The 22,281-nt window shown below is 41.2% G+C and overlaps 1 protein-coding gene across 5 annotated transcripts in view; it reads right to left on the reverse strand.

Moving 5' to 3' along the window:
- Nucleotides 1-22,281, reverse strand: part of birc6 (baculoviral IAP repeat containing 6) — a 256,819-nt gene that overhangs the window by 73,496 nt on the left and 161,042 nt on the right. For all 5 annotated transcript variants that reach the window (XM_043695518.2, XM_043695521.2, XM_043695519.2 and 2 more), the window contains 5 exons: nt 18,297-18,493; nt 14,063-14,363; nt 13,520-13,737; nt 10,884-11,048; nt 8,766-8,931 (listed from right to left, as the gene is read on the reverse strand). In XM_043695518.2, coding sequence (XP_043551453.2) covers nt 8,766-8,931; nt 10,884-11,048; nt 13,520-13,737; nt 14,063-14,363; nt 18,297-18,493 — 1,047 coding nt within the window. The remainder of the gene's footprint in view (nt 1-8,765; nt 8,932-10,883; nt 11,049-13,519; nt 13,738-14,062; nt 14,364-18,296; nt 18,494-22,281) is intronic.

Here is a 22,281-nt window from a genome sequence, read left to right on the forward strand (position 1 = left end):
ATTTCTCTCTGACTAAGGCACCTAACACTATGGGCAATTTAGCATAGCCACTTCACCTGACCGGCACATCTTTGGACTGTGGGAGGAAACCAGAGCACCCGGAGAAAACCCACGCAGACACGGGGAGAATGTGCAAACTCCACACAGACAGTCACCCGAGTTGGAATCGAACCTGGGACCCTGGTGTTGTGAGGCAGCAGTGCTAACCACTGAGCCACCATGCCGCCCCACTGAGCCAGTGGGATTCAAACACCACCATTCTGAAAGTTTAAGGCGAAGGTACTGGGGAAGCTGAAAGGTCTGAAGGTAAATAAATCACCTGGGCCAGTTGGACCATACCCCAGAGTTCTGACGGAGATAGCTGAGGAGATTGTAGAAGTGATGGCGATGATCTTTCAGGAATCACTGGAGTCAGGGAGGGTCCTAGAGGACTAGAAAATGGGTAATGAAATGTTTGAGGAGGTATGGAAGCAGAAGACAGGAACCTATATGTAGGATTTTAGAGTCAATTATTAAGGATAAGACTGTTGAGTAATTGGAAGTGCATGATAAAATAGGGCAGAGTCAGTGCAGCTTTGTCTTAGGGAGGCCATGTCTGAAAAAAACTGTTAGAAATCTTTGAGGAGGTAATGAGCAAGTTAGACAAAAGACAGCTAATGGATGTGATCTATTTAGATTTCCAGAAGGCCTTTGATAAGGTCAGGAGGCTGGTAAATAAGACAAGTGTCCCTGGTGCTAGGGGGCAAGGTACTGGCACTGATAGAGCATTGGCTGACTGGCACAAGGTAGAGTGTGGGGGAAAAATGGTCTTTCTCAGGACGGCAGGTGGAGTTCCTCAGGCGTCAGTGTTGGGACCACAACCATTCGTGTTACACATTAATGATCTGGAAAAAGGAACTGAGGGCATTGTTGCTAGGTTTGCAGATGAGACAGAGACAGGTGGAGGGAGATGTAGTGTTAAGAAAGTGGGGACACTGAAGACGAATTTGGACATACCAGACAGTGAGCAAAGAAGTGGCAGATCTAGAATGCAATGTGGGAAGTGTGAGGGTATGCATGTTGGTGGGAAGAATACAGGCAAGACTATTTTCTAAATGGGGAAAAGCTTCAGAAATCTGAAGCAGAGAGAATTGGGAGTCCTAGTTCAAGGTTCTCTTCACATTAACCTTGGCAGTTAGGAAGGCAAATGCAAGTTTAGCACTCATTTCAAGAGGGCTAGAAGACAATAATAAAGATGTACGGCTGACGTTGTATAATGGTCTGGTCAGATCGCATTTGGAATATTGCGAGCAGTTTTAGGACCCATATCTGAGATGGATGCGCTAGTGTTGGAGGGAGTCCAGTGAAGATTTACAAGAATTATCCTGGATATAAAGAGCTGGCATATGAGGAGCAGCTGAGGACTCTGGATTCGATGGAGTTTAGATGGATGAAGGGGGATCTGATTGAAATTTAGAGAATACTGAGAGGCCTGGATAGAGTGGACGTGCAGAAGATGTTTCCACTTCTAGGACAGACTCGAACTTGAGGGCACAGCCTTAGAGTGAAAGGACAACTCTTTCGAACTGAGAAGAAGAAGAATTTCTTCAGCCAGATGGTGATTAAACTGTGGAACTCATGGCCTCCACAGCCTTCTACGGCCAAGTCACTGATAGTAGTTCAGACAGAGATAGATATTTTCTTGATTGGTAAAGGGATCAAGGGTTACTGGGAGAAGGCAAGAGAATGGGGTTGAGAAATACATCAGCCATGACCAAATGGAGAGTAGAGCTGATTGATTAAATGACCTAGTTCTGCTCCCCTCTCTCGGTCTCATTATTCGAGAAACAGTTGAAAGTAGTGGGGGCAGTGAGTAATTTACCAAGGTTCCTTTCACTTAAGCAGAGGCCAAAACCTTTACAAGCGTTGAGACTGTTCCTTTTGCCAAGGCCAGGGTTTGGAGCATTAATGGGGGCTTTAGCAAAAATGAGGGAAGGAGCTTAGGAGTAGATTGGCTTTTTTTGTGTGGGGGGTGGTGGGTTTGATAAGTGAAAGGAAAAGATGTTTGGGAGAGGAAGCCGCAAGAGGGTTGGCGGTGACCAAATAGAGATCTTTAAAATCATGAAAGGTTCTGATAAATTGAACACAGAATGGGTCAACTGTGGGGAAGAGCATAACTACTGGCTCGCACTATAAGAATATAAGATGTTTATTAAGAGTTGAAGAGGGAATTCTGCTAAATTGCTTTACCAAGAGTGGCAAGAATGTAGAACTTGCTACCAGATGGTGTGGTTAAAGCTAACAGTATGGATTTAATGAAGGGAAAACTCAACAAATATGTGAAGGTGGCAACAAAAGGTTATGGTGATAGATTTAGACAAGATGAGAGGAAATCCAATGCAGCTGGCATGGATTGGTTGGGTCAAATAACCAGTTTCATTGTTATATATTGAATGAAATTCTAAATGAAGGAGATGTAAAGGAAGAGAAAGAAGATTAGATGGACAGTGGGGAGGAAGCAAGGTATAAAACAAGCTAAATCTCCTAAAACACAGTAATGTCAGTTAGTACTCTTTTTGTTTTGAACTGTGCAGAAATGAAAGTAGTACTGTATCAGCGATGAAGGATATACCAACAGCCTCAGGCTTCTCTCTCAGTCAACTACAATGATACCTCCTATAGGGACCCAACTTCCATCACTTTCAAACACATTCACTTGCACAACTACAAATTCTATTTGCAACTGAGAAAATAAATAACAAGTCCTTGGTTTAATTACCTTCTGTTTTCCTCATGAGCCAAATTATGAAAAAAAGAGTTGTCTTAAAGTGCAGCAGAACCAAGAAATAAAACATGTTGCACGTGAATAGTCATTATAAACATTGTGACATAGACAATAGGATGTGGGCACTGATCTAGCATGTAGTTGGTTGAATTTGCTGCATTAACTGGTCTGCAGTTTGTTGTGCACTCAAAATGAATAAGCTGCTTCAAATCTGTTACACAAACAAAATGCTACACCATCAAGCAAAGGTTTTAGCAAGATATTAGAATAGTTTAAAAAAGTGAAATTTGTTCTTGGACTTAGGCATTATTTATTTCACCAGAAAAAGGACCATGACAATAATTAAACTGAGGATAACATCAGCATTATACTGTTAACCATTACTGCTCCTGTTACAACGCTGGGGTCATGGAAATCAAGCTCCACTATTCCCAGAGTTGAAACGAACCTGAAAAAAATTAGTCAAATTATCCAAAAGCTCCAATTTATCTGACTGACGAAATCACTCACAAGAAAATAACCGTTCAGCGCAAACAAGTTCTCTTTAACCAAAAGCAATGAAGAAATATCAAACTTATAACTTTAAAACAAATTCTACTGTTAAAATTCCCCCCTTTTGTATACGGACAAACACACAAAGATAAAACATGGACAAAAGAAGAAAAATATCAGGGATACAGAGTTCAACAGCACTGACCTGACTACAAAATTCACTCAGTTGTGTTCTTTCTCTTCCTTTCAGTTTCTTTTTAGCTCTTTGCAGATGACATAAGGTTTTTGCACACTAATGTCATCTTTCATTTGCTGCTTTGGAATTTGCTTTTTCTTAAAAACTGTTTCAAAGGAGTTTTATCCTCCTTCAAAAGGGAACTTGTCAAGGAAAGCAAGTGAAAGACAGCAAGCTGTTACTGGAGATTTTCAGGTATCTTTACATGAGAGAAATATTTTGATGTCTTCTCTTTGCAGGTGAGACGATTCTCTTCAGCACTAGTTTTACACACGCCATGGTGACCGCATCAACAGTCAATCAAATGGTGTTGTCAAGAAATTCCACCCCCCACTCCCCCCAACTCAGGAACGGTCATTTGAGTGGGAGCAGCGGCCGAGTTGAGGTGAACCCGGGAGACTACAGCTAAGGTAAGAGTTTTTTTCAAAATTACTTACCTGTAGCGGGCATCGGTGTTTTGTTTTCTCTCTCCTTCACAGAAAGAGCGGGAGCAGCAGAGGAAGTGACGGCAAGCAGAGGGGCAGCCGAGACCCGGAAGCAGTTAGTGTAAGCTTAGCTGGGTTAGTTTTTTCCCCCTTTAAAAGCGTGAAGGAGAGGAACCCGAGGCACTACACGGGTAGTGCCTCCCACCCGCCCTCCTCCTCTAACCTAATAATAACATCTGTTGTGGCAAGCAGGTAAGTGCTGAATTTTGCTTGTATTATTTAGACACAGTTTTTGTTTAAACAGCTAGCTTTAGAGGGATGGCAGTGAAGGCAGTGCAATGTTCCTCCTGCAACATGTATGAGGTGAGGGATGCCATCGACGTCCCTGCCGATTACACTTGCAGGAAGTGCACCCATCTCCAGCTCCTCCAAGACCGTGTTAGGGAACTGGAGCTGGAGTTGGATGAACTTCGGATCATTCGGGAGGCAGAGGGGGTCATAGATCAGAGTTATAGGGAAGTAGTAACTCCAAAGATGGCAGATAGATGGGTGACAGTGAGGGGGACTGGGAGGAAGCAGCCAGTGCAGGGACCTCCTGCGGCCATTCCCCTCAAGAACAAGTATACCGTTTTGGATACTTGTGGGGGGGATGACTTACCAGGGGTAAGTAACGGGGCTCAGGTCTCTGGCACGGAGCCTGTCCCCGTTACTCAGAAGGGAAGGGTGAAGAAGAGCAGAGCAGTAGTAATTGGGGACTCGATAGTTCGTGGCACAGATAGGCGGTTTTGTGGGAACGAGAGAGACTCACGTTTGGTATGTTGCCTCCCAGGTGCAAGGGTACGTGATGTCTCTGATCGTGTTTTCCGGGTCCTGGAGGGGGAGGGGGAGCAACCCGAAGTCGTGGTCCACATTGGCACCAACGACATAGGTAGGAGGAGTGCTGAGGATGTTAGACAGGCTTTCAGGGAGCTAGGTTGGAAGCTTGGAGTTAGAACAAACAGAGTTGTTGTCTCTGGTTTGTTACCCGTGCCACGTGATAGAGATTCGAGGAATAGGGAGAGAGAACAATTAAATGCGTGGCTTCAGGGATGGTGCAGGAGGGAGGGGTTCCAGTTTTTGGATAACTGGGGTTCTTTCTGGGGACGGTGGGACCTCTATAAACAGGATGGTCTACACCTGAACCTGAGGGGAACCAGTATCCTTGGGGGGAGGTTTGCTAGTGCTCTTGGGGGGGGTTTAAACTAACTCGGCAGGGGCATGGGAACCCAGATTGTAGCTTCAGGGTGCAGGGCCTGGAGTGTAGGGAGGTGAGGAACATGGCATCAATTTCCAAGGAGGGTGCCTGTAAACAGGGAAGTGGCTTGAAGTGTGTATACTTCAATGCAAGAAGTATACGAAATAAGGTAGGTGAACTTGCAGCGTTGGTTGGTACCTGGGACTTCGATGTTGTGGCTATTACGGAGACATGGCTAGAACAGGGACAGGATTGGCTGTTGCAGGTTCCGGGATTTAAATGTTTTAGTAGGGTCAGAGGTGGGGGTAAAAGAGGGGGAGGTGTGGCATTGCTTGTCAAAGATAGTATTACAGCGGTGGAAAGGACGATGGATGAGGACTTGCCATCTGAGGTAGTTTGGGCTGAGGTTAGGAATAGGAAAGGTGAGGTCACCCTGTTAGGAGTCTTTTACAGGCCTCCTAATAGTCCTAGAATCATTGAAGAAAGGATTGGGAAGGTGATTCAGGAGATGAGTGACAGTAATAGGGTGGTTGTTATGGGGGACTTTAACTTTCCTGATATTGATTGGGAAAGCTATAGCTCAAGTTCGTTAGATGGGTCAGTGTTTGTTCAATGTGTGCAGGAGAGTTTCCTGACACAATATGTAGACAGGCCAACAAGAGGTGAGGCCATACTGGATTTGGTTCTGGGTAACGAACCAGGCCAGGTGTTAGAATTAGAGGTAGGTGAGCACTTTGGGGATAGTGACCATAATTCGGTGATTTTTACACTCGTGATGGAGAGGGATAAGTGTGTACTACAGGGCAAGAATTATAGCTGGGGTAAGGGAAATTATGATGCGGTGAGGCATGACTTAGGATGTGTGGCTTGGAAAAGTAGACTCCAAGGCAAGAGTGTAAATGATATGTGGAACTTGTTCAAGGGGCAACTATTGAGTGTCCTTGATAATTATGTACCTGTCAGGCAGGAAGGAAAGGGTCGTGCGAGGGAACCGTGGTTTAATAAGGAATTGGAATCCCTTGTTAAATGGAAGAGGGCGGCCTATCTCAAGATGAGACGTGAAGGTTCAATTGGGGCGATTGAGAGTTATAGGGTAGCCAGGAAGGACCTGAAGAGAGAGCTAAAAGCAGCAAGGAGGGGACATGAAAGGTCCTTAGTAGATAGGATTAGGGAAAACCCTAAGGCTTTCTATAGGTACGTTAGGAATAAAAGAATGACTAGGGTAGGAATAGGTCCAGTCAAGGATAGTAGGGGGAAGTTGCGTGTGGAGGCGGAAGAGATTGGGGAGACACTGAATGAATACTTTTCTTCAGTATTCACTCAGGAACAGGGCATTGTTGTCGATGAGAATACTGAGGCACAAATAAGTAGAATGGATGGCTTTGAGGTATGTAGAGAAGAGGTGTTGGAAATCCTGGAAAAGGTGAAAATAGATAAGTCCCCTGGGCCTGATGGCATTTATCCTAGGATTCTCTGGGAAGCAAGGGAGGAGATTGCAGAGCCATTGGCCTTGATTTTTATGTCCTCTTTGTCTACAGGAGTAGTCCCAGAAGACTGGAGGATAGCAAATGTGGTTCCCTTGTTCAAAAAGGGGAGTAGGGATAGCCCTAGTAACTATAGGCCGGTGAGTCTCACTTCTGTTGTGGGCAAAGTCTTAGAGAGAATTGTAAGGGATAGGATTTATGCACATCTAGATAGGAATAATGTGATCAAGGATAGTCAGCATGGTTTTGTGAAGGGCAAGTCGTGCCTCACAAACCTTATTGAATTCTTTGAAAAGGTGACGAAGGAGGTTGATGAGGGGAAAGCGGTAGATGTGGTATATATGGATTTTAGTAAGGCGTTTGATAAGGTTCCCCATGGTAGGCTACTGCAGAAAATACGGAGATATGGCATTGAGGGTGAGTTGGAGGTTTGGATTAGGAATTGGCTGGATGGAAGAAGACAGAGGGTAGTAGTTGATGGCAAAGTTTCTTCATGGAGTGCCGTCACTAGCGGTGTTCCGCAAGGATCTGTTTTGGGACCATTGCTGTTTGTCATTTTTATAAATGACCTGGAAGAGGGGTTAGAAGGTTGGGTGAGCAAGTTTGCGGATGATACGAAAGTCGGAGGAGTTGTTGACAGTGAGGAAGGATGTGGCAGGTTACAGCAGGATATAGAGAAGCTGCAGAGCTGGGCAGAAAGGTGGCAGATGGAATTCAATGTAGCTAAGTGCGAGGTGATTCACTTTGGGAAGAATAACAAAAAGATGGGGTACTGGGCTAATGGTCGGATACTTGGTAGTGTGGATGAGCAGAGGGATCTTGGTGTCCATGTACACAGATCTCTGAAAGTTGCCACCCAGGTAAATAGTGCGGTGAGGAAGGCATATGGCGTACTGGCTTTTATTGGTAGAGGAATTGAGTTCCGGAGTCCTGAGGTCATGATGCAGTTGTATAAGACTCTGGTACGGCCGCATCTGGAATATTGTGTGCAGTTTTGGTCGCCATACTATAGGAAGGATGTGGAGGCATTGGAACGGGTGCAGAGGAGGTTTACCAGGATGTTGCCTGGTATGGAAGGAAAATCGTATGAGGAAAGACTGAGGCACTTGGGGCTGTTTTCACTAGAGAAAAGAAGGTTTAGGGGTGACTTGATTGAGGTGTACAAGATGATTAGGGGGTTAGATAGGGTCGACAGTATGAACCTTTTCCCGCGTATTGAGTCGGGTATTACAAGGGGGCATAGCTTTAAATTAAGGGGGGGTAGATATAGGACTGATGTTAGGGGTAGGTTCTTCACTCAGCGAGTCGTTAGTTCATGGAATGCCCTGCCAGTAACAGTGGTGGACTCTCCCTCTTTATGGGCATTTAAGAGGGCATTGGATAGGTATATGGAGGATAGTGGGTTAGTGTAGTTTAGGTGGGCTTGGATCGGCGCAACATCGAGGGCCCAAGGGCCTGTACTGCGCTGTATTCTTCTATGTTCTATGTTCTATGTTTAACCACTGGCTGTATGGCATTTGCCTTTCTTCTCATTGTGCCAGAGGAAAGCAACATTGAGTTGTATGCAAAATGCTCCAGTAAACAATTTTTAAAACTACAGCATTCCCATTGCGTACAGTCTCATTGGTTTAAAGCAGCATCTTCCACATTTTAAATCCATAGTCCAAAATCTTACAATGTGAACTTCACATGCTTCCACTCTTAGGAAAGATGAAAAAGCATCTCAAAAAAGGAAAATCCCTTCACCTGCAGGAAGGCTTCAGCTCGTCTACTGCATTTTGTTCTTGATTATACAAAAGCGGGTTATCAAATTTTATTTTTTGATCACTTAGCAACTTCACACTCAATCTTTCAACTGTCTTCGATCCAAAATATTCAAGCAAAGAACCACTGATCTTTGTCATGACTTACTGGGTTAGTGGAGGTCGACAGAGCACACTACCCTAGCGAGACATGACGATCCAAAGAAACCAAAACCAGAGCCACCACCAACTCACCGTATGGTAAATTTCATCAAGTCATAAATCATGTTTAAAATAAAAAGAGAACTCCACATTCAAAACTTCATATTGATATACAAAGTACTTCAAAGAGTAACCAAATCCATATTTAATACCACCTTATCACTTACCAGAGTCATTTCTCAAATATGATGACATAGCAGGAATAAGGCAGGATTGACTGAGTAACTCCACAAGCACAGAAGGAAGGGCATTATTGTTGTGTCCTCTACTTTCACCAAGTTGTACTTCTCCAGATAAGATGCTTCCCCCAGGATTTATGTAACTGGCAAGGACCTAAGAATTCAGCAGACAAACAAGTTAAGAATTTGATTCGAAAGTTAAAAATAGATTTTGATTCATCATTTTGTCCTGCATTCAAAAATCATCCTAAAGATTACAAGAATTTGTCGCAGAGAATATTTTTGATAATAGTACACTTCAGCTCTTTTACTCATGTTTGAATCAAGGCTAAATTGAATAGTGTGGCAGAACTCAAGTTGTGCGTCACTGAACTGGTTGTTGCTGAGCAGGTGTCGCTCAATAGCACTGTTGATGACACCTCCCATCACTTTACGGATGATCAAGAGTAGACTAATGGGTGGTAACTGGCAGTGTTGGATTTGTCCTGCTTTTTGTGTACAGGATAGATCTGTGTAATTTTCCACATTGTCAGGGATATGCCAATATTTAAACTAAACTGGAACAGCTTGGCTAGGGGAGCAGCAAATTCTGCAGCACAAGTTTCTAAAACTATTGCTAGAATGCAATGTTGCCAGGGCCCATAGCCTTTGTAGTATCCAGGGTCTCCAACTGTTTCTTGGTACCAAGTGGAGTGAATCAAATTGGTCAAGACTGGTGTCTTTTACGCTGGAGACCACTGCACAAGGCCGAGGGAAGGGAGACAAGGTGGAGCCTTGGGATTACTGAAGTTAATGTTGCAATTGGCAGTATTATGTAGTTATGCTTGCATGAGAGAGAGCAGGCGCGAGAGCATGCTGTGAGCCTGTAGTCAATAAACTTGCTGCCCAGTAGAAGTCTGTGGTTTGGTTTCTATTTCATCTACAAGGATGGGAAGAAAGGCCCTTGCAAGAAATGCTCTGGTTATACTGAATATGGGAAAAAACAGAACAGAGAAAGGTAATGCAAAAGAACTAAACTGAATAGTGAAGAATTATAAAATCAAACATTATGGTCAATTATTTCCAAGGGTGCAAGAAGTCAACATGGACGAGAAAGAATAAATAATAGCCAGGAAAATAACAGTTTGTTCAAGAGTCTAAAACTGAAAAGTTTGAAAGATAGGACAGAAGTCTGTAAAATCAGGAAGGCAGTTAGGGCTCTTGTTAAGATGGGAATTTCAACAGAATTTAAAAATTGGGATGTACACCAAGGGCAGAGCCAGGGCTCCTGAAGAAGGGCTCCTGATTCCTGAAGAAGGGCTTATGCCCGAAACGTCGATTCTCCTGTTCCCTGGATGCTGCCTGATCTGCTGCGCTTTTCCAGCAACACATTTCCAGCTCTGATCTCCAGCATCTGCAGACCTCACTTTCTCCATGTACACCAAGGAGTGACTTGGTGTACATCCCAAAATAGACTTGGGTAAAACGGTAATTCCCTCAACTTGTCACCACCCACAATTCAAAGATGTGTAGGTTAGGTGAATTGGCCATGCTAAATTGCCCATCGTGCTCAGAGCTGTGTAGATTAGGTGCATTAGTCAACGGTAAACATAGGACAATATGGTAGGGGAATGGGTCTAGGTGGGTTACTCTTCGGAGAGTCAGTGTGAACTTGTTACGCAGAAGGGCCTTTTTTCACACTGTAGGAGTTCTATGATTCAAGTGGGAAACTTGAAATTCAACCCCCTGAACTCTACCTGGAGTCAAGAAGTTCTTGAACAGCTTGCACATGCCATTACAGATATTAGGGGAGGAGTTTAATTAAGAAAAACAATTGCACCTGTGGCTTTGTTCTCCAGACTGATCATTAAACCTGTGGGTATTTTTGACAGAGAGTAAGGTAAAGTAGACCTTAACACAGTCAAGTCAATTCTGGGAATGGATAGGAAAGTCAGTTGTGCATCAGTTATGCATACATTTGCACCCTTTAAGTATTCATAACGGAAACTATGCAAGGAGGACCAACTCGAATAGGAGACAAATTGTTATACTCGGATACAACACAAATGTATTTTAAAAAACAGAAATGTTTGAACATTCAAAGTTGGTAAGTCAGTTAGTACTTACTTGCAGAAGACAGGTAACATGCTCCTCCTCCAGTCTCTGCTTAGTGAGAGCCTGTTCCACATCCCAGCCTGATGCAGTAGAACCCGTGCCAAAGCCTGTGCCTTTGGCCCAATATAACTGCTGGTCTTCAGTGGAAGAGTTAGTGTGCACACTGGAAACTTGCGGCTGTTTGAAAAGAAAAAAGTGAAAAACTTCCTTGTCGGTCGTTAACCAAAGATGCAATTACAGTTTACACTGGCACAAACAATATCAATATACATACACTTGAATAACTATGTATTCAGAGCAAATACAACAACAAGCACAGCCCTGGCTCTGCCCTTTGACTTCCCCACTATTTTAACAAGAATTTATTTCCTCTCTCAAAAACCACAATATAAATATCAAATGGATCCAAAATTGTTCAGTCGTGAATACATCACTAAAGTGGTTCAGGTTAGCAAATGTCGATTTTAAACAAAAACCAAAATACCTATTTATTTTCATTTCCTAGGGGATTAAGTATGCCTACAATCTATATTAATCTGTTTAAAACTTTATATATACACACTGAATAGTTGAAAACCAAATCATGCATAAATACTAAGTTATATTAATACAACGATCACTGCATTTCAAACTATTTAACTTTTTCAAAGTCTATTGAAATGCGTATACGCATTAAGAAATGCAAATATCTACTACGTCAGTTCTTAAAAAACTCAATTATGATTCTTAAATGCTCGAGATTAAAACTTCCACATCAAACGTCTTGAATTTGCTTATATGAAAATTACATTTAGTTACAGAAAATAGGTAAAAAAGAAACAAAGAAAACTGAACCAATATAAATTGGAGTCTCTTAGGTCACAGCTCGAAACCTATTGGGAACTTTGGAATTGTCAGAACCCTGAGAATTGATCGAGCATGTATGTTGCCAGCACCTTGTATTATCATGACAATGTTAGGAATAAAATCTGTACGAACCAAAAATATACACTAACTTCTCTTAACAGTTTTAAAGGATTGCATCAACAATGCAGATTCGAATTTATTCACATGGAACAAAAGTTTCTTAACCAACTACATATAAATCGGCATGAAGTAGTACTGAGTTTGTGATTATTAATACAGAGGACACAGAAAGCGGCAAGTTCCTCTAACTGTAATACAGGAACACTTCGATTTCACAGTTTGTGGACATCACATTTGGTCCAATATCTTCTTTTCATTCCTGTCTGAGCAGTTATTACTGCTTAAATGAAATCCCATTCAAACACAAGGAAAATACTACACATTTCACTTGAGGCAATCATATAATTACAGCCAAAGTCAACATAGATAATATTTATTCACATGATGGTGGTTCCTATGACGACAAATTAATTAGCTTATCCACCAACTTAAACATTCAATTCTACTTTACCAAGACTTATGCATCAATATCTCCTAAACTCACCTAGAAGAAAAGGAAACAGACATATAGGAATGCCTCCACTTTGCGCAACATTCAAACTGGCAATGTATCAGTGCACCTAGATCAAAATCCTGAAACTCCCTACTGAGCAAGCAATTAAGGCAGTAAATAAAATGTTAGCCTTTATTGCAAGGGGATTTGGGAACAGCACAAAGACAACTTGATACAATTATATCATACAATTATAAAGGGCTTTCGCAAGATCACATCTGAAATATTGCGTGCAGTTTTGAGTTTCCACGCTTAAAGGATGATATATTTGTATTGGGGGTAATATAGTGAAGGTTCACTACATTTGGCCCCTAGGATGAAAAGCTTGTCCTATGAAGAGAGGCTGAAGAAACGGGACCTATTTTCTGAGGTTTACAAGAGGAGATCTCATTGAAACATGCAAGATTTTGAAGGCGGTTGATAAGGTTAATGCTAGGAGACTGCTTCCACTATTTGGGAAATCTAAAACATGAGGCCACAGGATAAAGAGCAATCATTTAGGACAAAGACAAGGAGAAATCACTTCAAATGAAACGGATGTGAATCTTTGGAATTTTTCAGCTCATCCCAGGCTGGCGGATATCCAATATTGAATACATTTAAGAATAGATAGACCGATCTTTAGTATATCAGGAAAAGACATGGGAGTGGGTAGAAAATGAGATTTGAAGCCCATAATTAGCTATAACCATATTCAACGGTGGATCAGGCTAAATGGGCAGTACAGTATATATTTCTTTTGTTCTTGACTTCTAACAACACTATGGATGTACCTAAACTACGACGACTGCAGTAATTTAAGGAGGGTGCTCATTGGCACTTGTGCAAGGGCAAACGTAGGTGAGCAATAAATGCTGGTCTTAGAAATCCATCACATAGGAATACGAAAATGTTACAAGCATATTGCTTAATTGAGAGATTTGGGTATGAAACTTTCAGACATTTCAATTTGTTTCTAAAACCAGCATGTTCAGAGCTTTAGTGATTTCATGTTCTATCAACTGAACGATGTAATTAAAACCCACAATAAAACCAAAATAAAAAATGCCAGTGAAGGGTTCTGATGACAGGTCACGATGCTTCACTCTAGAGGCTGCCTGGCCTGCTGAGTGTTGAAAGCGTCACAGTAATTTGGTTTTGTATTAGTAGTTAGAACCTGGATTGATATTTAACCTCATGCTGAGCTCACCTCTGTCTGGTTAGCACCTGCATTAGGCACCCTTGGGGCATGGTGGCTTAGAGCAGAAAGGCAAGCCAGTATAAGATGAATCGCTCCAATCTCCAAAGCCATCCGCCGAAGGAGAACTCCATCATCAGTAGTCAATGGTGTGGTACTGAATAAAGTGCACAAAACATGGAATGGAAGCGTGGGTAGAACATTTGCTGATGGAGATTGTAGGATATGACCTGAAACAAGAAAATGAACATCATTTAAAATTTTATGTTGACTTCATGTTCAACAAAAATAACTATTTAAATGAAAAGTCCTTTTACATTATGCAACTCTCATTACCATAAGCAGCACAGGAACATTAACTATACTAGAGATTAATTCAGTCAAGAGATTGTTCAAACACAAATGTTTTCATAAAGACGTAAAAATTCTGGTGATTACAACACAATTCAAGTATGGGAATCCACAAGATTAGATTAATAATCTTAACATGAGTTAGAGGCAACAAATTCTGCATCACAATCTATGAGCATAATGCAAATCTCAAATCATACATACTGCCTTCGCCATCATCGGTTACACCAAGCACCAATCTTAGCAAACACTGAGCATGTTTCCGTTCTTTGAGGAGTACTTCTGCATATCCTGGTAAACGGAGGAAGAGTCCAAAGGCTGCGAGAGAATGTGCTGGGATTGGAGACATTGCAGGAACAGTTGATTTGATTGGTGGTGGCTCTGCAGTTATGGTTTCAGGAGCCTCATAGACTAATTCACCAGACTGCTCTATTGTAACCCATTCAAACTGTTCGTTGTCCTTTGGTTTTTCTTGCGAAGTTGAAGTTACCACTGGAGCACTCACCTAGATGTACAAAGGGAAGAGATCACATATTAATGTCAACAACATACATTAATTCACCTATTCAATCCCCTACCTTCAGGCTCTGGGTCAATAAAGTCCCTTAGTGGTTGCCTGTCCTATCAACTGTTAAGTGCTTACTATTTTTTAACATTATTCATCTTTAAATTTACCAGCAAATTATGCAGAGACATTTTAAGAATTATTTTATGCCATTTCTGGTTTCTATTAAATTGATCAGAACCCAATTACAGTCTTTCAGAATTTCAATTCCTTTGCTTGCAATGCACAATGATTAGATTCAGAATAAACTTTTGATAGGCCAAGTTGATGAGGAAACAGGCAACAGTAGGGACTGAGAATGGTGGTATTGGCTGTATTGAGCAGTCTGTTCAATGTAATAGTTCAAAGTACATAAAATAAAGTCAACATTATTTCAATACTAACATCAGTTTGTCAATGGGCAAGGATAAAAGAACCTGCAAGCGAACACTGCCAAATTAAAGTTGTGGGGATGAACAGCAAAATAAACTTGTAAAAGTCTGTTACCTGGATGTAGGTTTACTCGCTGAGCTGGAAGGTTTGTTTTCAGACGTTTTGTCACCATAGTATGTAATATCTTCAGTGAGCCTCTGAATGAAGCACTGTGGTGTAGCCTGCTTTCTATTGATATGTTTGAGTTTCCTCAGTTGATGATGTCATTTCCTATGATGATATCATTTCCTATGGCGACGTCATTTCCTGTTCTTTTTCTTCGGGGGTGGTAAATGGGATCCGGTTGGTAGAGTTCCGGTTGGAATGCCATGCTTCTAGGAATTCTTGTGCGTGTCTTTGTTTGGCTTGTCCTAGCTTGGATGTGTTGTCCCCGTCGTAGTGGTGTTATTCCTCACCCGTATGTAAGGATACTACTGAGAGTGGGTCATGTCATTTTGTGGCTAGTTGATGTTCATTTATCCTGGTGGCTAGTTTTCTGCCTGTTTGTCCAACGTAGTGTTTGTTATATAGGAAATGATGTCACCACAGGAAATGACATCACCAACCATAGGAAACTCAAGCATATCAATAGAAAGCAGGCTACACAACCAGTGCTTCATTCACTGAAGATGTTACCTGGTATGGTGATGAAACGTGTGAAAATGAACCTTTCAGCTCAGAGAGCAAACCTATATCCAGGACCTCAGCGAATTTTGAGAAGATTTGTAGCTCAGGCTAAGTCTGTTACCATTAGAAACAGAGTTGTTACAACAAGAAATACAAAACTATTCATATATAAGAAACTCTTTATTGACAGTTTTGACAGATGGGAGATGCAAGACCAAAAGACAAGGCCTCTTTAAAAAAACATGAAAAGAATTATGTTTAATTAAATGGATCAAGATTTAGACAGCTCGTAGGCTCTGACAGCGAGTGGAGGGGAAGTTTCTCAATCTGTGAATAGATATTAAAGAAATTTTAAAAGCAAATCCATAAGAGCGCATAAAACTGTTTCCTTAAAAACAAGTAATCATACGATGTTTAGAACAGCTTCAAAAGTCATAATTTTGGAGCATATGGATCTTTGGAGGAACTAGTTTAAATTGAGTTCATGAGACAGGTGATTGATGACGACAGAAAAGTTTCATTAGTTTGAAAATGGAATCAATTAAAATTACTCCATTCAACACTTCTGAAATTGTGGAATCAATGTTAACAAATATAATATTGAAATTATATTCCCTGAAAACTATAAGGCCAGAGAAGAATCATATGATTCCAGAAGGGCCCTCAAAAATACAAATTTATTAAAGCCTTCTGTGAATCTGTTTGAAAATCATGAAACCTCAATGATTATTATATTTCACTGCTGCTCTGAGACCACACTTTAAATATGAAAGTAACAGATACAGATTACAAGTGCCAAGCCATAATTTGACCTTATTCCATAATTTTGTTCTGGTGGTAAATAATGTTGCACCTCTCTTTCTAGAATACAATGTGGGCTTGAAGCAGTACAAGCTTATAAACCAGCGTCTATGTCTTTAGGAAAACTGAACAAAGAAAAACAGTTTCCAAGACAGAACGAAAATAAAGTCTGAAAATAGTATTAGAATGTGAAATTTTGCACAATTAATATTGGCTTGCGATTTTCAGAGGTACACAATATACCAATGATGCATAAATTCACAAAATATTATTCCCCAAAGTTAGTGAGACATCCATTACATAACTTACAAAATCACTTCGTTTTCCAATATTTGCCCTGTATCTATTCCTTTAAAAAATCTCAGTAGTTTCACCATAAAAAGCCACAACAGCACTGCTGTTACACATTTACTCACAAACTGAATAAATTGACATTTATCAACAGCATCTAAAATGGCAGCTCAATATCAACTGAAAAAGGATTTTGCCTCTCCACCTTTCTGTACAACCAAATGCAAAGAGTTAAATGACTGAATTCTGTCATGTAATTTGCTTAGGAATCGTTACATCAATTGGTGATTGAAACAAGCAAAAATTCTTTTGTTCATTTCTCAGGGAGGTTCAAATCCTCTCAAGATTCAAAATGCTCAAGTAATTATGAGCTTTATAAATTCTACATGAGGAGGTCCATAAATTTAAATCAAATCTACAAATGAACAGACTTTCAAAATCCGACTGTTAATCTCATTATTATAGGATTCAGCAGCTTTTACATCAATATCAATGGAATATCTTCTGTACAGAAAGCTCAATTGTTTAGAAAATTTGACTTTAATAGTGGATTGAGCCATGTGTCATGTAAATCTTCCACATGTCTGAAAATAAAACACGTATTTTAATAAGGCTCTTTCATCCCGACATGACACCAAAATTAAACCAAAGAAAGAAAATATTATACATGCTCACCATGTAAAACATTGGAGTGAGGTCAGTATTGGGAAAGTTTTTCTGATCAGTGCCAACATCTGGGACAGACAGCAAAAGGTATCAAGCTACATCACAAGTTAGGGAAGATTTAAAATGGAACACAACTACTAACCTCTTCAAACAAACAGAACTAGTAAGCTCCAAGTGGGCAGAAGAGGGTTGCTCCAAGCAAACATTAAAAAAATTAATTTGGCTATTTTAAAATGTTGATTGCTTATAGATTAGATTAGATTAGATTACTTACAGTGTGGAAACAGGCCCTTCGGCCCAACAAGTCCACACTGACCCGCCGAAGCGCAACCCACCCATACCCCTATCCCTACATTTACCCCTTTAACCTAACACTATGGGCAATTTAGCGTGGCCAATTCACCTGACCCTGCACATCTTTGGACTGTGGGAGGAAACCGGAGCACCCAGTTATGTAATGTAATGTAAAATACTGCAATTACATTACTGCATTACATTATGTAATGTAAAATACTGCAATTTCAGAGGAAATTTTAACCATGCCAAATGCTGCGGTCCTATCTACTGAAATTTAACATATATAGAAAAATAACAATATAACTCTCATGAGGTACTCGTCCCATTAGAGATTTGATCTCTAATACTTAAGATTCCACTGTGCCACTCACTAGCCATCACTATTCGGGCTTCCCTCCAACCCCCACCTCTTCTAAACCCCAAAAATAGAAGAATTAAGGCTCGTAGTCCATTCAGAGATCTCTTTCACAGCTACCAGAACCTGCATGAAGGGCATTTTTGCTGCTTCCTCAGAGAAGTACTTACCTCAGCAGCTTAACGAACATTTTATAGGCACATTTTCTAGGTACAACACACGATTCAACACACTGTCATAACAGGAGCAAACTTACATGCCGACGTGTCATTCTTCAAATGGGAAAGTGCAAGTTTCTACAAAGGTTTGGAAAAGTGGTCATAAACTGGAGATTCTAATGCTGATGGTTTATCAAAACACGGTGAAACTTCATATGGACAGTGTGATGAATAATTGCAGAATATATCAGCAAAAGTATCACTTACTTGCTGGATAACATCAGGATACAACATTGGCAGCCTTTCTGCTATAAGGGCTAGCCCACCCATGCCAGCGAACACCTGAAGTGGAGACTGGATAGGATTTGTTTCCAGCAAAGATTCATCCAGGACACTATCCATACAGTCATCACTTGGCTGCAAGACTTCATCTTCAGGACAGCTGGTCAGACCATCACCAAGTTCTGCATAAAAGTGGATATAAATTAGCCTCCTAAACAAAACATGAAGAATATAAAGCAGTAATGCCACAGCAAAATACTGGTATTGAATCGATCCATTAACAGCCAGATAAGGGAATGTTTATGAACATGCACTACAATGGCTATACAGGTCAAAAAAACTGTGTAGTTATTACAGAAATAAATTTAAAATAAGATTAGGAGTCAGAAGCCTTGCTCAAAGTTGCTGTTTTGCACTGCCCACAATGACGCTGACATTACACTTTCAGTTAAATTTGATTTGAAAGCTTCATTTAAGATTCAGTTTTTATTATCCTAGCAGTTCCAAGATATGTACAAAACAGACTCCAGTCTCCAAGAAACAAAATTTAAATAAACAATTTAAAACTCAAGTTCAACTCAAGGAAATCTAAGTTACAACTATTTTAGATTTCACGTTACAAAGTGACCGCTTATTTATTTATTTTGGTCTTGGATCAGAATAACGTATTTCACATTTACATAAGATGACACAGGATCTACGAGACAGATGCATCTTGGCATCCTCCAGAGGACCCCAGCATCACAAATACCCCATTCACTCCACTTGTTATCAAAAAATGGCTGAAGATGCTCGATGCTGCAAATGCCATGGCAACATGCTGGCAATAATACCGAAGTTGAGTTCCAGAACTTATTGCACTTCTGTTCATCTATGGCTACTCTGGCATCTAACTGACCATATAGAAAATTGCCCTGGTATGTCCAATACACAAAAGGCAAAACAAAGCCAAATTGGCCAAATACTACCCTATCGATATACTCAGGGTCATTAGTAAAGTAATGGAAGGGGTCGTCAATAGTGCTATCAAGCAGCACTTTCTTAGCAATAATCTGCTTATTGATGTTTAATCTGGGTTCTTTCAAGGCTATTCAGCTCCTAACCTCATTATGGACTTGGTTCAAACATGGACAAAATAAGAGTTGAACTCGATAGTGAGTGTGACTGCCTTTGCCATCAATCACATTTGACTCAGTGTAGCATCAAGGAGCCAAAGCTAAACCAGAGATCAGTGGGAATTGGGAAACCTCTCCATTGGTTTCAGTCACAACTGGCAGAAAGGTAGATGATTATAGTTGTTGGAAGTCAGCCACCTCTGCAGAAGCTCCTCAGAATAGTTATTTACTGTTCAGACCCATTATGGCATGTCAAATGCTGGTAGAACTTGAACCTGGGTATTCTGGACTTGGTTCGGGGATACTACCACTGCACCAGAAGATCCTTGTTCCACATTTTCTAATCGATCTATTCAGAGATGTTATCACAAACCTCTGGAGGTGGTGGAAATTTGAAACAGATCATCCTGGCTCAGGAGGTAGGAACATTACCACACTTCCACATCACCAGTGCCCTCAATTCCTCAGGGTAATGTTTTAGGCCCAACGATCATCAATGACTTTCCTTCCAGTATAAGGTCAAAAATACAGACGTTTAACAATTGCACAATGTTCAGCACCAGTCACGACTTCTCAGATACTGAACTCGTCCATGCTAAATTGCATCAAGACAGGAACAATATCCTGACATATAACACTGACACCACACAAATGCTGTGGCACTGACCACTGTCACAAGAATATCTAACCATTGTGATGCCATTGACCGTCAAGTGACAATGATTGAATTTGCCCCAATATCGACATTTTGGGGGTTATCACTGACCAGAAATGGAACTGGACTAGCCATATAAATACTATGGTGGGCTCCTGAAGTGTAGTGGTAGTGTTGCTATGTTCCTGGGCCAGGAAGCCCAGGTTCAAGTTCCAACGTCTCCAGAGGTGTGTAGTGATAACTCTGAACAGTTTGATTAGAATATACCTATAAATACTGTGGCTACAGGAGGATGTCAGAGGCTGGGAATCCTGCAGCATGTAATTCACTTGTTGACTCCCCAAAGCCTGTCTACCATCCATAAGTTACAAATCAGGAGCGCAATAGATGAGAACAGCCAAGAAGCCCAATCCCATCGAGGACAAAGCAGCTTGCTTGACTGGAACCACATACGCAAACATTCACCCCTTCCACCAATGACACTCAGCAGTACAATGTGTCAAGGGCAGCAAATTACAGGGAAACACCACATTTCCCACTAAGCCACTCACCATTCTCACTTGGAAAATATCCCCATTCCTTCAGTATCACTGAATCACTCCCTAGAACTCACTCCCTAATCAAAATATAGGCACCTCTACAAATGAGCTACAATAGTTCAAGGTGGTAGCACCTTCTCCATAGCAGCTAGGAATTAGCAATAAATGCTGGCACAGACATCAAAGCCCACATTTCGAATGAATAAAAACAACACAGGCCATTTCACCCAGCCAGCACTTCAGTCTCACTTGCATTTCCTGCCATCTTTTCTATCCAATTCTATTATAAACTTATCCCTTCTCTTTCAAATATTTGACCAGCTTCTTCTTAAATAAATCTACACTTTTTCTTTCAACCACTCCCAGTGAACATGGCAGTTCCTTTTGAATTTCTTGGTGTTTATGTTGTACTGATTGGGAAGTAGCATACCTAGGGCCAGAGGAAACATTCCATAACCCACTCCATAAAAATTCTTAATGTTTTGGAATGGATTACTCCAGATGCTGAAATCTGTGTTGAAAACTACAAATTTTTGAGATCACAGCAGGTCAGACAGCATCCATGGAGAGAGCAAGCTAACACTTCGAGTCTAGTTGACTCTTCAGAGCTGAATTCAGATTTCCAAAGCCTTTCACAATTGAGAAAATAGTCTACGATTTTATTCTTCTGACCAAAGTGCATAATCTCTCTCAGTCTTAACTGTACTCCATCTGCCACTTCTTTGCCCACTCTCATAGCCTGTCCAAGTCCTTCTGCAGCCTCTCCACTTCTTCAACACTACCAGTCCCTCCATCTATATTTGTGTCATCTCAATTTAGCAACAATATCCACATATATTAGTGTATGACTTGAATAGTTGTGGAATTCGACTAGTCACTGACTGCCATCTGGAAAAAGACCCTTTTATCACCAGTTTCTGCCTTTTGCCAGTCATACAATCTTCTATCCAAGCCAATCAGGAAAAACACCCTTTAGATTAGATTCCCTACTGTATGGCAACAGACCCTTTGGCCCAATAAGTCTACACTGACCCTCCGAAGAGTAACCCACCCAGACCCATTTCCCTCTGACTAATGCACCTAACACTATGGGCAATTTAGCATGGCCAATTCACCTGACCTGCACACCTTTGGATTGGGGGAGGAAACTGGGGAGCAGCCGGAGGAAACCCACGCAGACACAGGGAGAATGTGCAAACTCCACACTGACAGTCGCCCGAGGCGGGAATCAAACCTGGGTCCCTGGTGCTGTGAGGCAGCAGCGCCAAGCACTGAGCCACCATGCCAGTGGCAATTGTGTTGGGGCAATAAATTAGCATAGACGATTGGCTAACGAAGAGAACAATTGTGATAAAAGGGACGTTTTCAGGGTAACATCATGGAATGATAAAAGGGACGTTTTCAGGGTAACACCATGGAATGAGTAAAGTGCCACAGGGTTCAGTGCTGGAGCCATATTTATTTACAATTTATATGCATGACTTGGATGAGGTAAAGTGAATATACTATTGTCAAGTTTGCAGATTGCAGAAAAATAGACAGGAACACAAGTGACGAGAATGACCAGTGAGATATAGACAGGTTAAATGAGTGAGCAAAAGTTTAGCAAATGGAATGTAACGTGGGAAGATGGATGGTTATGCACTTTGGCAGGAATAGTA

Source organism: Chiloscyllium plagiosum, unplaced genomic scaffold (genome assembly GCF_037043375.1).
Source record: "Chiloscyllium plagiosum isolate Xiang-an unplaced genomic scaffold, Cpla_swu_hap1 HiC_scaffold_10, whole genome shotgun sequence".
NCBI lineage: Eukaryota > Metazoa > Chordata > Chondrichthyes > Orectolobiformes > Hemiscylliidae > Chiloscyllium > Chiloscyllium plagiosum.